Below are 17,342 nucleotides of genomic sequence, written 5' to 3'. Positions count from 1 at the left end.
ACATGTTCTGTCTGCAAGAGTTTCTGACTGTCTACCCATCAAGACAAATGGACACATGCTCTGATAGAGATTTATATATAGTCACAGCCATCTTAAAACTGACTGAGGCACATTTAAAGCAGGTGTCCATCAGAAGTTATTGAAGACTCATCTCTTCAGTAGGTCCTATGATTGAGTGTAGTCTGGCCCAGGGGTGTGAAGGTGAACGGAAAGGCACGGGAGCGACAAACCACCCTTGCTGTCGCTGCCTGGCCAGTTCCCCTCTCTCCACTGGCATTCTCTGCCTCCAACCCTATTACAGGGGCTGAGTCACTGGGTTACTGGTGCTCTTCCATGCCGTCCCTAGGAGGGGTGCGTCACTTGAGTGGGTTGAGTCACTAATCTTCCTGTCCGGGTTGGCGCCCCCCTCGGGTTCGTGCCGTGGACTATATTCAGCCTTGTCTCAGGGTAGTAAGTTTCAAGATATCCCTCTAGTGGTGTGGGGGCTGTGCTTTGGGTGGGGTGGTATCCTGCCTGGTTGGCCCCTGTCCGGGGGTATCGTCGGACGGGGCCACAGTGTCTCAATACCTCAATACCTATTCTTAGCCTCCAGAATTTATGCTGCAATAGTTTACAGTGGGGCAGAAAAGTATTTAGTCAGCCACCAATTGTACAAGTTCTCCCACTTAAAAAGATGAGAGAGGCCTGTAATTTTCATCATAGGTACACTTCAACTATGACAGACAAAATGAGAAAACAAATCCAGAAAATCACATTGTAGGATTTTTATTAATTTATTTGCAAATTATGGTGGAAAATAAGTATTTGGTCACCTACAAACAAGCAAGATTTCTGCCTCTCACAGACCTGTAACTTCTTCTTTAAGAGGCTCCTCTGTCCTCCACTTGTTACCTGTATTAATGGCACCTGTTTGAACTTGTTATCAGTATAAAAGACACCTGTCCACAACCTCAAACAGTCACACTCCAAACTCCACTATGGCCAAGACCAAAGAGCTGTCAAAGGACACCAGAAACAAAATTGTAGACCTGCACCAGGCTGGGAAGACTGAATCTGCAATAGGTAAGCAGCTTGGTTTGAAGAAATCAACTGTGTGAGCGATTATTAGGAAATGGAAGACATACAAGACCACTGATAATCTCCCTCGATCTGGGGCTCCACACAAGATCTCACCCGTGGGGTCAAAATGATCACAAGAACGGTGAGCAAAAATCCCACAACCACACGGGGGGACCTAGTGAATGACCTGCAGAGAGCTGGGACCAAAGTAACAAAGCCTACCATCAGTAACACACTACGCCGCCAGGGACTAGAGAGCTAGAGAGCATTTGGATGATCCAGAAGAAGATTGGGAGAATGTCATATGGTCAGATGAAACCAAAATATAACTTTTTGGTAAAAACTCAACTCGTCGTGCTTGGAGGACAAAGAATGCTGAGTTGCATCCAAAGAACACCATACCTACTGTGAAGCATGGGGGTGGAAACATCATGCTTTGGGGCTGTTTTTCTGCAAAGGGACCAGGACGACTGATCCGTGTAAAGGAAAGAATGAATGGGGCCATGTATGTGAGATTTTGAGTGAAAACCTCCTTCCATCAGCAAGGGCATTGAAGATGAAACGTGGCTGGGTCTTTCAGCATGACAATGATCCCAAACACACCCGGGCAACGAAGGAGTGGCTTCGTAAGAAGCATTTTAAGGTCCTGGAGTGGCCTAGCTAGTCTCCAGATCTCAACCCCATAGAAGATCTTTGGAGGGAGTTGAAAGTCCGTGTTGCCCAGCAACAGCCCCAAAACATCACTGCTCTAGAGGAGATCTGCATGGAGGAATGGACCAAAATACCAGCAACAGTGTGTGAAAACCTTGCGAAGACTTACAGAAAACATTTGACCTCTGTCATTGCCAACAAAGGGTATATAACAAAGTATTGAGATAAACTTGTGTTATTGACCAAATACTTATTTTCCACCATAATTTGCAAATAAATTCATTAAAAATCCTACAATGTGATTTTCTGGATTTTTTTTCTCATTTTGTCTGTCATAGTTGAAGTGTACCTATGATGAAAATGACAGGCCTCTCTCATCTTTTTAAGTGGGAGAACTTGCACAATTGGTGGCTGACTAAATACTTTTTACCCCCACTGTATATATAAATAATGTGTCGGGGGTCTAGGGTCAGTCTGTTATATCTGGAGTATTTATCCGGTCTTATCCTGCGTCTTGTGTGAATTTAAGTATGCTCTCTCTAATTCTCTCTCTCTCTCTCCCTCCCCTCCAGGAGGACCTGAGCCCTAGGACCATGCCTCAGGACTACTTGGCATGATGACTCCTTGCTGTCCCCAGTCCACCTGGCCATGCTGCTTCTCCAGTTTCAACTGTTCTGACTGTGGCTATGGAACCCTGACCTGTTCTCCGGACGTGCTACCTTGTCCCGGACCTGCTGTTTTCAACTGTCTCTCTCTACCGCATTTGCTGTCTCTAACTCTGAATGCTTGGCTACGAAAAACCAACTGACATGTACTCCTGAGGTGCTGATTTGCTGCACCCTCGACAACCACTGTGATTATTATTATTTGTCCCTGCTGGTCATCTATGAACTTTTGAAGATCTTGGCCATGTTCTGTTCTAATCTCCTGTTTGTCATCTATGAACATTTGAAGATCTTGGCCATGTTCTGTTCTAATCTCCTGTTTGTCATCTATGAACATTTGAAGGTTGTCACGCCCTGGTCTTAGTATTTTGTGTTTATATATTTATTTGGTCAGGCCAGGGTGTGACATGGGTTTATTTTGTGGTGTGTTTTTGTATTGGGGTTTTAGTAGGTATTGGGATTGTGGCTGAGTAGGGTTGTCTAGCATAGTCTATGGCTGCCTGAGGCGGTTCTCAATCAGAGTCAGGTGATTCTTGTTGTCTCTGATTGGGAACCATATTTAGGTAGCCTGGGTTTCACTGTGTGTTGGTGGGTGATTGTTCATGTCGCTGTGTGTGTTAGCACAAGATAGACTGTTTAGGTTTTTACGTTACGTTTGTTGTTTTGTTTTGTTTGTTTTTTCTTCAGCATTAAATATGTATCTAACTTACCACGCTGCATTTTGGTCCGACTCTCTTTCAACGGAAGAAAGCCGTAACAGAATCACCCACCACAACTGGACCAAGCAGCGTGGTGACAGGCAGCGACAGCAACAGCAGCGAAAAGAGGAATGGACATGGGAGGACGTTATGGACAGCAAGAGTATAGAGTATACGACTTGGGAGGAAATAGACAGGTGGGCGGTCGACCCAGAGAGAGTGCCGGAGCCCGCCTGGGATTCGCTGGAGCAGTGCGAAGAGGGCTATAGGAGAATGGAGTCGAAGAGACAAGCACGACGGCGCAGTAGGAAGCCCGAGAGTCAGCCCCAAAAATTTCTTGGGGGGGAGGGGGGCTCAGGGAGAGTGCGGCAGAGTCAGGGTTCAAACCTGAGCCAACTCCCCCTGTTTATCGTGAGGAGCAGCGATCACAGGACTTCTGGACGTGGGAGGAGATATTGGACGGAAAAGGACCCTGGACTCAGCCTGGAGAATATCGCCGCCCCAAAGAAGAACTGGAGGCGGCGAAAGCGGAGAGGCGCTGGTATGAAGAGGCAGCACGGCGACGCGGATGGAAGCCCGCGAGTCAGCCCCATAAATTTATTGGGGGGGGGGGCTCAGGGAGAGTGTGGCAGAGTCAGGGTTCAGACCTGAGCCAACTCCCCCTGTTTATCGTGAGGAGCCAAGGAGGAGACCAGAACCAGAGCCGGTGTTGGAGGTGAGTGAAGCAGAGACTGTGAAGGAGTTAATGGGGAAAGTGGAGGAGAGAATTATGAGGGAGTTGCTAGTTTGGTGCTTTAGGTATGATATTCGTCCGACGGAGCATGTCGGGATTTGATGGCACCTGGGTCAGCGCTCCATACTCGTCCTGAGGTGCGTGTTAGTCGGCTGGTGAAGAGTGTGCCAGCCTCACGCACTAGGCCTCCTGTGTACCTACCTAGCCTTGCACGTCCTGTGCCAGTCCTGCTCTCAGGCTCTCCAGTACACCTTCACGGTCCGGTCTATCCTGTGCCACCTTCACACACCAGTTCTCCGGTGGCAGCTCCCCGCACCAGGCTTCCTGTGCGTGTCCTCGGTTCAGTACCACCAGTGCCAGCACCACGCACCAGGCCTTCAGTGCGCCTCGCCTGTTCAGCGCTGTCAGAGCCTTTCTCCTCTCCAGCGCTGTCGGAGTCTCCCGCCTGTTTAGTGCTACCAGAGCCTTCCTCCTCTCCAGCGCTGCCGGAGTCTCCCGCCTGTTTAGCGCTGCCAGAGCCTTCCTCCTCTCCTGCGCTGCCGGAGTCTCCCGCATGTTCAGCACTGCCAGGGCCTTCCTCCTCTACAGCGCTGCTGGAGTCTCCTGCCTGTTCAGCGCAGCCAGAGCTGCCAGCCTGCATGGAGCAGCCAGAGCTGCCAGTCTACATGGAGCAGCCTGAGCTGCCAGCCTGCATGGAGCAGCCTGAGCTGCCGGCCTGCATGGAGCAGCCTGAGCTGCCAGTCTACATGGAGCAGCCAGACCTGCCAGTCTGCATGGAGCAGCCAGAGCTGCCAGTCTGCATGGAGCAGCCAGAGCTGCCAGTCTGCATGGAGCAGCCAGAGCTGCCAGTCTGCATGGAGCCGCCAGTCTGCATGGAGCAGCCAGAGCTGCCAGTCAGCCAGGATCTTCCAGATCCGCCAGTCAGCCAGGATCCGCCAGTCAGCCATGATCCTCCAGATCCGCCTACTACCTGCCTGAGTTTCCTCTCAATACTGGGCTTCCTCTCGGTACTAGGCATCCTCTCAGTGCTGAGCTTCCCCTCAGTGCTGAGCTTCCCCTCAGTGCTGAGCTTCCCCTCAGTCCCGAGCTTCCCCTCAGTCCCGAGCTTCCCCTCAGTCCCGAGCTTCCCCTCAGTCCCGAGCTTCCCCTCAGTCCCGAGCTTCTACCTCAGTCCCGAGCTGCCCCTCAGTCCAGTGGGGTCCTTGGTGAGGGTTATTAGGCCTAGGTCGGCGGTGAGGGTCGCCAATCAAAGGATGCATTTCAGGGGGACTAAGACTTGGTTGGAGTGGGGTCCACGTCCCGAGCCGGAGCCGCCACCGTGGACAGACGCCCACCCGGACCCTCCCCTATGGGTTTTAGTGTGCGGCCGGGAGTCCGCACCTTGGGGGGGGGGTTCTGTCACGCCCTGGTCTTAGTATTTTGTGTTTATATATTTATTTGGTCAGGCCAGGGTGTGACATGGGTTTATTTTGTGTTGTGTTTTTGTATTGGGGTTTTAGTAGGTATTGGGATTGTGGCTGAGTAGGGTTGTCTAGCATAGTCTATGGCTGCCTGAGGCGGTTCTCAATCAGAGTCAGGTGATTCTCGTTGTCTCTGTGTGTGTTTAGCACAAGATAGATAGTTTAGGTTTTCACGTTACGTTTGTTGTTTTGTTTTGTTTGTTTTTTCTTCATCATTAAATATGTATCTAACTTACCACGCTGCATTTTGGTCCGACTCTCTTTCAACGGAAGAAAGCCGTAACAAAGATCTTGGCCATGTACTGTTATAATCTCCTGTTGGTCATCTATGAACATTTGAACATCTTGGCCATGTTCTGTTATAATCTCCACCCGGCACAGCCAGAAGAGGACTGGCCACCCCTCAGAGCCTGGTTCCTCTCTAGGTTTCTTCCTAGGTTCCTGCCTTTCTACAGAGTTTTTCCTAGCCACCGTGCTTCTACACCTGCATTGCTTGCTGTTTGGGGTTTTATGCTGGGTTTCTGTACAAGCACTTTGTGACATTGGCTGATGTAAAAAGGGCTTTAGAAATATATTTGATTGATAGATTGACGTCAGACCAGAGCAACAGATCAGCTGTTTGCTGACCAGGTCTTCAACACAAAAATGCACCCTATTCTATTCACTATACAGTATAGTGCACTACTTTGGACCAGCTCTGGTCAAACATAGTGCACTATTGAGGGAATAGGATGCCATTTGGGATAGAGAATATTATCTGTATCCCAAATGGCATCCTATTCCCTCAATAGTGCACTGAGGACAGTATGCCATCTCATTAGTAAGACATCAATCACATCTATTGATCAGTTCAATGTAAAGTGCTGTACGTACAGGGTGAGATGGCTATGAAGCAGCTGTTCCATCATTAATCACGAGACACTTGGTGTTCTGAACCATACCACTGTAGGGAAGGCCTGTTGTTGAATAGCAGAGTAGATAAAGATGTTTCATTTTTATATTCAGACAGTAGAATATAGAGGGGGAGACAGATCACAAATGGTCAGCCTGGACTGGGAAGCAAACTCCGGCCTCCGACACAGGGATGCAGTATTCTGGTTCAGGATATACTTCAGAGATCCTGGTTCAGTAGAGACTTCAGAGATGTGGTATCCTGGTTCAGTAGAGACTTCAGTGATGTGGTATCCTGGTTCAGTAGAGACTTCAGTGATGTGGTATCCTGATTCAGTAGAGACTTCAGTGATGTGGTATCCTGGTTCAGGATATACTTCAGAGTTGTGTGTTGTGTCTTTACTATCCAGCCAACAATACAGTGTATTTTACCAGAGCTATAAAAAATAACAAATCTGGTGCAGATTTGTGGGATAAATTAACCATCATGAATATTTTTTTCATAAACCCTACATAATATATAAAAACGGAGAAATCAGATGAGATGGAGGTCATTACAATTTAATAAATTAATAAGGACATTTTATTTGTGCCGCAGAATTGTATATACAGTGCCTTGCGAAAGTATTCGGCCCCCTTGAACTTTGCAACCTTTTGCCACATTTCAGGCTTCAAACATAAAGATATAAAACTGTATTTTTTTGTGAAGAATCAACAACAAGTGGGACACAATCATGAAGTGGAACGACATTTATTGGATATTTCAAACTTTTTTAACAAATCAAAAACTGAAAAATTGCGTAGCATTGTAATCGATGTCACCGCATGAAGAGGAATAAACAGCAAAATTATTCAGCCCCTTTACTTTCAGTGCAGCAAACTCTCTCCAGAAGTACAGTGAGGATCTCTGAATGATCCAATGTTGACCTAAATGACTAATGATGATAAATACAATCCACCTGTGTGTAATCAAGTCTCCGTATAAATGCACCTGCACTGTGATAGTCTCAGAGGTCCGTTAAAAGCGCAGAGAGCATCATGAAGAACAAGGAACACACCAGGCAGGTCCGAGATACTGTTGTGAAGAAGTTTAAAGCCGGATTTGGATACAAAAAGATTTCCCAAGCTTTAAACATCCCAAGGAGCACTGTGCAAGCGATAATATTGAAATGGAAGGAGTATCAGACCACTGCAAATCTACCAAGACCTGGCCGTCCCTCTAAACTTTCAGCTCATACAAGGAGAAGACTGATCAGAGATGCAGCCAAGAGGCCCATGATCACTCTGGATGAACTGCAGAGATCTACAGCTGAGGTGGGAGACTCTGTCCATAGGACAACAATCAGTCGTATATTGCACAAATCTGGCCTTTATGGAAGAGTGGCAAGAAGAAAGCCATTTCTTAAAGATATCCATAAAAAGTGTCGTTTAAAGTTTGCCACAAGCCACCTGGGAGACACACCAAACATGTGGAAGAAGGTGTTCTGGTCAGATGAAACCAAAATTGAACTTTTTGGCAACAATGCAAAACGTTATGTTTGGCGTAAAAGCAACACAGCTCATCACCCTGAACACACCATCCCCACTGTCAACCCCCACTGTCAACCCCACTGACCTGAATCCAATCGAGAATCTGTGGAAAGAACTGAAAACTGCTGTTCACAAATGCTCTCCATCCAACCTCACTGAGCTCGAGCTGTTTTGCAAGGAGGAATGGGAAAAAAATTTGGGCCAATGGGCCATAGGAGCTCATTTACTCTGCTATTTTCCTGCAATTCTGATTAAAATCGCTTCAGTTTGTTCTGATAGAGATCACTAACAAATGCTAATATATATTATGTTCTTGTGGCCCGATTCATACTGGAGACTTGGACTTAAGTCATTAAAACATGGAATTAAAGCTGGACTCCTTAATGGTGCAACAGCCACGTCCGTTGTAGATATCACAACAACAAAGAAGTTACCGCAACCAACACTGTTTTTTTACCCTCTGACATCATTTCTCTGACATCATTGCTCTGACATCATTGCTCTGACATCATTGCTCTGACATCATTGCTCTGACATCATTGCTCTGACATCATTTCTCTGACATCATTTCTCTGACATCATTGCTCTGACATCATTTCTCTGACATCATTGCTCTGACATCATTTCTCTGACATCATTGCTCTGACATCATTTTTCGGACATCATTGCTCTGGCATAATTTTTCTGACACCATTTCTCTGACCCCATTGCTCTGACACCATTTCTCTGACACCATTCATCTGACACCATTCATCTGACACCATTTCTCTGACACCATTCATCTGACACCATTTATCTGACACCATAACTCTGACACCATTCATCTGACACCATTTCTCGGACACCAATTCTCTGACACCATTACTCTGACACCATTACTCTGACACCATTTCTCTGACACCATTTCTCTGACACCATTTCTCCGACACCATACCCTGACACCATTGTACGCGCAATAGAACAACACAATATGTACTGTACGTTTTTTTTAGCAGACGGTCAGTGGCACTGTTTCCCCGTTCGGCGCATTCCGTCTTTAAGGTCAAATGTTTGACTTAAGTCCGTATTAAGTCAACTTATCTTAGGTCTGAATAGGGCCCGTAGAGACCACTGTTAGCGTAATGTGTTATCACATACAATCGATTCCTCATCAAGGTACAAAATAAAGATACTACATCGCTGCAGTTCCAACACAAACTAATGTTCGGAGCAAATCAAAACTTAATCAAAAACAATAATCATTTTATTTCCATAATGTAACACTAATTATGTATATAAATGTGTATTTTCCTGTTCATCCATATACAGTATAATCAGACAATAGTCATTAATTGTGTTACAGTGGGAAAGAGAGATGGTTGCCGAGAGAGTCCACAGACAGTTTCGATGCTATCAGGACAGCCATAGGTTGCATCCAAAATGAAATCCTACTCCCTATATAGTGTGCTACTTTTGACCAGAGCCCTCTGGGACCTAGGGTGCCATTTGGGATGCAACCACGGAGAGCTAGACATGCTATCATAGACATTCATGCAGGACAGAACACCTGTTATCCTAGGACTTACAGAACAGACTGCACTGAATAAGGCATACTCCTATTGATACTGTTGCAATGGATACAAAAGCTAAGTTACCCAATCAGAGGCATGTTACCCAAGCCCAGCCAATCAGAGGCATGTTACCAAGCCCAGCCAATCAGAGGCATGTTACCAAGCCCAGACAATCTCTCATAGAGTCCAGTGTAGAGTAGCTGAAAGGACAGGGATAAAGTAAAAAATAAAGGCTTGTGTCAAAAGAGAACAAAATGAGGAAGACTGTCAGGGCATGATGTCATCGTTAGAGGGCCAGATGATTGAAAATTGGGGTTGCTAGGTAGGACTACCAGAGAATATCATAACTCTGTCATGACATTGGGAGACAGTTCAGAGTTCGGAGGCCAACATCTTTAGTAATTCTTGCATTAGAAATTTGAAAGGGAAGCCAATAGATCCGAAGATGGATTGTCAAAAGAAGAGAGCAAAAAATACCATTTAGAGACCCAACAACAGAACTCCCACAATGACTGACGGAACACCGGAACACCAGGAATGTTAATCAGTGTTCCAGAGGTTCTTCCTCCTCAGGAATCGTCCTCTGTCTTGATGATATGGAACAACGTGACGTTGAACAGAACCTGGTGTCCATTGTTCCAGCCGTACAGCGCCCGGTCCCTGGCGTTGTAGTCCAACATGGACATGTGGAAGAACTGGTTATGGAAGGGGATGTCTGTGTACTCATAGCTGGATGTCTTGGTGGAGTACGCGTAGTAGACCTTAGCACCAGTCAGGTGAGAGTTGGTGATGTAGAGTGTTCCGCAGATCATAAAGGACTCCCCCGCGTTCCGTTTGGAATATTCCGTGTTCCAGGTTCCGAGGACCTGTAGCGTGTCGGGGTTGAGCTGGCTGATGACGATGTTTCCTGCGTTCTGATTGGTGGCGTAGACGGCCCACAGACCCAGCTCGTCGGCCATGAGGTCTATGTCGGAGAAGCCTCCCCAGGTGTAAGGGTAGACGTTGTGGAAGCCGGCGTTCTCCAGGGCTCTCTGGGTTACCACGCGGCCCGTCTCGAAGCGGTAACACACCACGATGTTACTCTGGACCTTGTTGTAGTACAGAGAGCCGTTGTACACCACGTGGTCGGTCCCGGCCCACTTGAACGGCAGGTTGTAGGTTCGAGACTCGGCCCCGGAAACAAAGTCTGCTATGGACTTGTACTCTTTGACGATCTTGTTGTTGGTGTAGCTATCCATGTACCAGACCTGGGTTAGAACACAAGTACAAAAGAACATTAGCAATTTAACGGTCTACTCTGTACGTACATTAGTCACAACATAGCACATGGGTCGTTCCACCAATCCTTTGGAAGTGTCCTGCAACTATTTTATACCGAATTTCAACATTCTGTCATAAAACGTAAAACTTGTGACAGGAGGAATGGAAGCGTGTTGTATGCAACAGGGAGTGACAATTGAATGCCAGCTTCACGTAAAAAAAAATGTATATAATTGACATTTCTAGTCTGTCTATCTATTAGTAACAGGGTTGACGTGTAATGCTCGTTCCACTCAGTCTTCCACCACAAAACATACCAGACAAGGGACAAAAAGAAACCACCTGCTTTAAAGCTATTATTTGACTATTAGATGTTTCTTTAGCAAAACATATTCTGTAAAGAAATCGTTTTACCATATTAAGAGGTAAATTACTGCATTGTCGGAACTAGAATCACAAGCATTTCGCTACACTCACATTAACATCTGCTAACCATGTGCATGTGACAAATAAAATTTGATTTGATTTGAGAATTCAGTTCACGTAAAAGTGTTGACCATAATATTAGGGAATTAATTATTATCTTTAGAAATGACTTTGTCAAAGAAACAAAATAACTAGGGTTTTACAATGATGGTGCAAACTTGCGATACATTTTGGGATTAAGTGGGTTAAATATTCCTAGAAGTGACACAGGGTTGACGGAGGGTCAAAATACTGAATTTTGTCACTTTAGCCACCAGGGGGAGTGTCGTCGTGGCTGATTGAGGCTGGAGAGTAATCTAGGGGCCCATAAAGCTGCCAGGAGGTCAGCCCAAGGGAGAGGTTGGAAGAGGTGAGAGGTTGCTACCGGATATACGTCCTCGCGGTCTGCTAGAACCAAGGGGCTCAGTGTTCTACCAAAGAGGAGACAGCATTCCCCGGGGGCCAGAAGGTGGTAACCCGGAAGAAGTCTCCTGGAGGAAACCGGGTTTATTTTATTTTTTGGTTTAAATAAACACCCTTGAAACTGAGGTATCATACTTGTGTCTGTGTTTAGATCAAACCACCTGGTCTGAGAAACTATCTGTCTTTCAGTCTCTGTCTGTCGGTCTGTCCTCCCTCCACTCACCCGGTTGTTTCTAGGGGAGGCCTGTGGATCAGTCATCCAAGCTCCAAACCGTGTACCAGAGGTCTTCACTGTCACAGGTCCAGTGATCTTCATCAGTTTACCACATGCTGTTCACACACACACACATACCACTCAGATTAGATTTCCCCTGACTGTTAGTTCTTAACAGCTAATTTCATGCCTCTGACCACTGGAACACTCCACCTGTTATCTAGTTAATCTGTGACCAGGGCTGCATCCCAAATGGAACGCTATTCCTTATTCCCATAGGGCTCTGGTCAAAACTAGCGCACTATATAGGGAATAGGGTGTCATTTGGGATGTACCCTAGGTCACACAGCTCCATCTCACTAATGAGCCGATACACTAAAGTATATCAAAAACTTAACATTGTGTGACTCCCTTAATACATTTCCAGTACCAGATAAGAAACTGCTTAGATTAGGATCAAAAGGAGACACCTTTAAAGAGACCGTCACAGTTCACTCCAACATCAAAGTTCATCCGTTTTCAGACCTCCACATATACAGTGGCTTGCAAAAGTATTCATCCCCTTGGCATTTTTCCTATTTTGTTGCCTTACAACCTGGAATTAAAATAGATTTCTGGGGGGTTTGTATCATTTAATTTACACAACATGCCTACCACTTTGAAGTTGAAAAATATTTATTTATTGTGAAACAAACAAGAAATAACACCAAAAAACTGAAAACTTGAGCGTGCAGAGCTATTCACCCCTCCAAAGTCAATACTTTGTAGAGCCACCTTCTGCAGCAATTACATCTGCAAGTCTCTTGGGGTATGTCTCCATAAGCTTGGCACATCTAGCCACTGGGATTTTTGTCCATTCTTCAAGGCATAACTGCTCCAGCTCCTTCAAGTTGGACTGGTTCCGCTGGTGTACGTACAGCGATCAAGTCATACCACAGATTCTCAATTGGATTGAGGTCTGGGCCATTCCAAGACATTTAAATGTTTCCCCTTAAACCACTCAAGTGTTTCCTTTAGCAGTGTGCTTAAGGTCATTGTCCTGCTGGAAGGTGAACCTCCGTACCAATCTCAAATCTCTAGAAGACTGGAACAGGTTTCCCTCTTTTCCTTCAATTCTGACAGGTCTCCAAGTCCCTGCCAATGGAAAAACATCCCCACAGCATGATGCTGCCACCACCATGTAAACATGTAAAAACAAATAGAACGTAAGCAGAATCCGTGTGGATGGGGCAAGGTAGACCAACACAAGATGTGACTGGCCTGGGCCATATCTGAGCAGAATCCGTGTGGATGAGGCAAGGTAGACCAACACAAGATGTGACTGGCCTGGGCCATATCTGAGCAGAATCCGTGTGGATGAGGCAAGGTAGACCAACACAAGATGTGACTGGCCTGGGCCATATCTGAGCAGAATCCGTGTGGATGAGGCAAGGTAGACCAACACAAGATGTGACTGGTCTGGGCCTTATCTGATCTTGCTACTGGACACACACATGGGTTAATCATACATAGACAACATCGGCCTGAACTTGTGAAGACCTTTGGATAGGAACATTAGCTAATCAGTTATAGGCACCATTAGACCTGCAGTAGGAGTGTCCAATAGAATCTATGCCCCAATGTCTGAGCCAATAAGAGAATAGAAACTAAGCAAGACAACCAGATTCATACAGTGGAGTGACGATGTTTATGTAAAGGTGAAACTGTATAAAAGCAGAGCACTAAGAATGGAGATTCAGTTCTTCCATGGTATTGGCTTTGTAATGAAGTCTATTTGAATTCACACTTTTTTGTCCTATTTCTTGACTGTTTCACAATACAAAATATTTTGCATCTTCAAAGTTGTAGGCATGTTGTGTAAATCAAATGACCCCCCAAAATCAATTTTAATTTGACCCCCCAAAAAAGGTCTGGCCGCAAAACCTGAACCTATAGGGGAGGGTCTGGGTGGGTGTCTGTCCACGGTGGCAGCTCTGGCGCGGGACCCCACTCCTCCATAGTCTTTCTCCGCCTCTTTAACCGCCTCCGTGGCCTCTTTAGAGCGGCGACCCTCGCTGCCGACCTCGGACTGGGGACCCTAGCAATGGACGGGAGATTCCGGCAGCACTGGACGAACGGGAGATTCAGGCAGCACCGGACAGGCGGGAGACTCCGGTAGCTCCGGAGTGACGGGCGACTCCGGCAGCTCAGGACAGACGGGTGACTCCAGCAGCTCAGGACAGACGGGCGACTCCGGCAGCTCAGGACAGACGGGCGACTCCGGCAGCTCAGGACAGACGGGTGACTCCGGCAGCTCAGGACAGACGGGCGACTCCGGCAGTTCAGGACAGGCGGGCGACTCCAGCAGCTCAGGACAGACGGGCAACTCTGGCACCTCAGGACAGACGGGAGACTCCGGCAGCTCAGGACAGACGGGAGACTCTGGCAGCTCAGGACAGACGGGGAGACTCTGGTAGCTCAGGACAGACGGGCGACTCTGGTAGCTCAGGACAGACGGGCGACTCTGGTAGCTCAGGACAGACGGGCGACTCTGGCAGCTCAGGACAGATGGGCGACTCTAGCAGCTCGTGACAGACGGGCGACTCTGACAGCGCTGGGCAGGAGGAAGACTCTGGTAGCGCTGGACAGACGGGAGCACCTGTAGGGAGGAGATGGAGAGACAGCCTGGTGCGAGGAGCTGCCACCGGAGGGCTGGTGCGTGGAGGTGGCACTGGATAGACCGGACCGTGAAGGCGCACTGGAGGTCTCGAGCACCGAGCCTGCCCAACCTTACCCGGTTGAATGCTCCCCGTAGCCAGGCCAGTGCGGCGAGGTGGAATAGCCCGCACTGGGCTGTGCTGGCGAACCGGGGACACCATGCGTAGGGCTGCTGCCATGTACCCCGGCCTGAGGAGACGCACTGGAGACCAGATGCACTGAGCCGGCCTCATGGCACCTGGCTCGATGCCCACTCTAGCCCGGCCGATACGAGGCGCTGCTATGTACTGCACCAGGCTTTGCCTGGGCACCGGGGACACCGTGCGCCTCACAGCATAACATGGTGCCTGCCCGGTCTCTCTCTCCCCACGGTAAGCACGGGGAGTTTGCTCAGGTCTCCTACCTGACTTAGCCACACTCCCCGTGTGCCCCCACCCAAGATATTTTTGGTGCTGCCTCTTGGGCTTCCAACCGCGCTGCCGGGCTGCCTCCTCATACCGCCGCCTCTCGGCTTTCGCTGCCTCCAGCTCTGCCTTGGGGCGGCGATACTCTCCAGCCTGTGCCCAGGGCCCCTCGCTGCTGCTGCCCGTTACCACGCTGCTTGGTCCTTTGGTGGTGGGTGATTCTGTAACGCTCGTCCTCTTCTTCTGACGAGGAGTAAGAGATATCGGACCAATTTGCAGCGTGGTAAGTGTCCATTTTAATATGAAAAAACTGAACACTACAAAATACAAAATAACAAAGTGAAACAAACAAAACAGTCCCGTGTGGCACAAACACTAACATGGAAAATAACCACCCACAACTCAAAAGTGAAACCAGGCTACCTAAGTATGGTTCTCAATCAGGGACTACGATTGACAGCTGCCTCTGATTGAGAACCATACTAGGCCAAACACAGAAATCCCAAAACATAGAAAAAGGAACATAGACAACCCACCCTGACCATACTAAACAAAGACATAACAAAAGAACTAAGGTCAGAACGTGACAGCAAGCCACTGTAGTAGCCTAAACCGATCCCTGTAACATTGAATTTGGTAAATGGAATATGAATGACAGTCATCCAATATGCTATAATAGAAACCATGCTCAAAAAAAGAATCCTGAACGTTACTAACGTCACTAATCCTGAACGCCACTGGTGTGTCTGTCCGTGTGTTTGCTTGTGACTCACTGAGTTTGCTCATGCAGTTGCGTAGCCTGCTCTCCAGATTCAGGACCCTCTGTTGTAGTTCCTCATAGTCATAGGTTCCTATCTCCTCCTGGATGGCTGTGAGCACCATGGAGAGGTTCCTGATCTCCTGTTTAAACTGGGAGATGAGCTGGGCATCTGTCTTGTACTGTTCCAACACAGGGATCAGAGGCTGTAGGGCATCCATCTTACCCTTCAACTCCTATAGGGAGGGAAACACAGGGTTCAATTCAATACAGTTCAACTCCTGTGGAAGGACAAACACAAGCCCAGAGGACAAAATGTTGCATGGAACATCAATCATTATCATCCAGGAACATCAATCATTATCATCCAGGTACATCAGTCATTATCATCCAGGAACATCAATCATTATCATACTGGAAAATCAATCATTAGCTTCCCGGAACATCAATCATTAGCTTCCCGGAACATCAATCTTTAGAATCCTGGAACATCAATCATTAGCATCCTGGAACATCAATCATTAGCTTCCCGGAACATCAATCATTAGCATTAGCATTGTGTCAAAGGATATTGTATGTCCCTGCAAATGTTCCTCTAATTTTCCTATCAAACAGACTTACCTGGAAGTTTCTGTTGACCTGTGTCTTCTTGTTGGTCTCTATCTGTCTGAACTTTGACCTTAGCTCTTTGAACTGGCCTTCCATCCTCATGATGTACTGGAAGTCTCTCTGAGTCCGCAGGTTCAGCACCTCAATTGACTGGGACATGTTCTGGACCTACAGGACAAGAGAAGAAGAAGAGGCATCAAATTAGTTGTTCTGCACCTTAACGAAAGAGTAGAAGAGGCATCCCATTAGTTGTTCTGCACCTTAACGAAAGAGAAGAAGAAGAGGCATCCCATTAGTTGTTCTGCACCTTAACGAAAGAGAAGAAGAAGAGGCATTTATTTATTTTTTTAATTTCACCTTTATTTAACCAGGTAGGCTAGTTGAGAACAAGTTCTCATTTGCAACTGCGACCTGGCCAAGATAAAGCATAGCAGTGTGAACAGACAACACAGAGTTACACATGGAGTAAACAATTAACAAGTCAATAACACAGTAGAAAAAAAAGAGAGTCTATATACATTGTGTGCAAAAGGCATGAGGAGGTAGGCAAATAATTACAATTTAGCAGATTAACACTGGAGTGATAAATGATCAGATGGTCATGTACAGGTAGAGATATTGGTGTGCAAAAGAGCAGAAAAGTAAATAAATAAAAACAGTATGGGGATGAGGTAGGTAAAAATGGGTGGGCTATTTACCGATAGACTATGTACAGCTGCAGCGATTGGTTAGCTGCTCATAATAGCAGATGTTTGAAGTTGGTGAGGGAGATAAAAGTCTCCAACTTCAGCGATTTTTGCAATTCGTTCCAGTCACAGGCAGCAGAGAATTGGAACGAAATGCGGCCAAATGAGGTGTTGGCTTTAGGGATGATCAGTGAGATACACCTACTGGAGCGCGTGCTACGGGTGGGTGTTGCCATCGTGACCAGTGAACTGAGATAAGGCGGAGCTTTACCTAGCATGGACTTGTAGATGACCTGGAGCCAGTGGGTCTGGCGACGAATATGTAGCGGGGGCCAGCCGACTAGAGCATACAGGTCGCAGTGGTGGGTGGTATAAGGTGCTTTAGTGACAAAACGGATGGCACTGTGAAAAACTGCATCCAGTTTGCTGAGTAGAGTGTAGGAAGCAATTTTGTAGATGACATCGCCGAAGTCGAGGATCGGTAGGATAGTCAGTTTTACTAGGGTAAGTTTGGCGGCGTGAGTGAAGGAGGCTTTGTTGCGGAATAGAAAGCCGACTCTAGATTTGATTTTCGATTGGAGATGTTTGAT

The 17,342-nt window shown here is 47.0% G+C and overlaps 1 protein-coding gene across 1 annotated transcript in view; it reads right to left on the bottom strand.

Annotated features, from left to right (window-relative positions):
• Window positions 1–8,279: 8,279 nt before the first annotated feature.
• LOC112226510 (noelin-3-like) overlaps window positions 8,280–17,342 on the bottom strand; it is a 20,121-nt gene continuing 11,058 nt past the window's right edge. Inside the window, exons 3-6 of the mRNA XM_042308390.1 lie at window positions 16,079–16,234; window positions 15,474–15,693; window positions 11,609–11,715; window positions 8,280–10,484 (exon numbers count right to left, since the gene is read on the bottom strand). Of these exons, the coding sequence (XP_042164324.1) occupies window positions 9,807–10,484; window positions 11,609–11,715; window positions 15,474–15,693; window positions 16,079–16,234 (1,161 nt within the window). The 3' untranslated portion in view covers window positions 8,280–9,806. The remainder of the gene's footprint in view (window positions 10,485–11,608; window positions 11,716–15,473; window positions 15,694–16,078; window positions 16,235–17,342) is intronic.

The sequence above is a fragment of the Oncorhynchus tshawytscha genome, linkage group LG28, assembly GCF_018296145.1.
Source record: "Oncorhynchus tshawytscha isolate Ot180627B linkage group LG28, Otsh_v2.0, whole genome shotgun sequence".
Classification (NCBI taxonomy): domain Eukaryota; kingdom Metazoa; phylum Chordata; class Actinopteri; order Salmoniformes; family Salmonidae; genus Oncorhynchus; species Oncorhynchus tshawytscha.
Note: the sequence above shows the minus strand (reverse complement) of the source record. Positions and strands in the feature narration are given on the sequence as shown.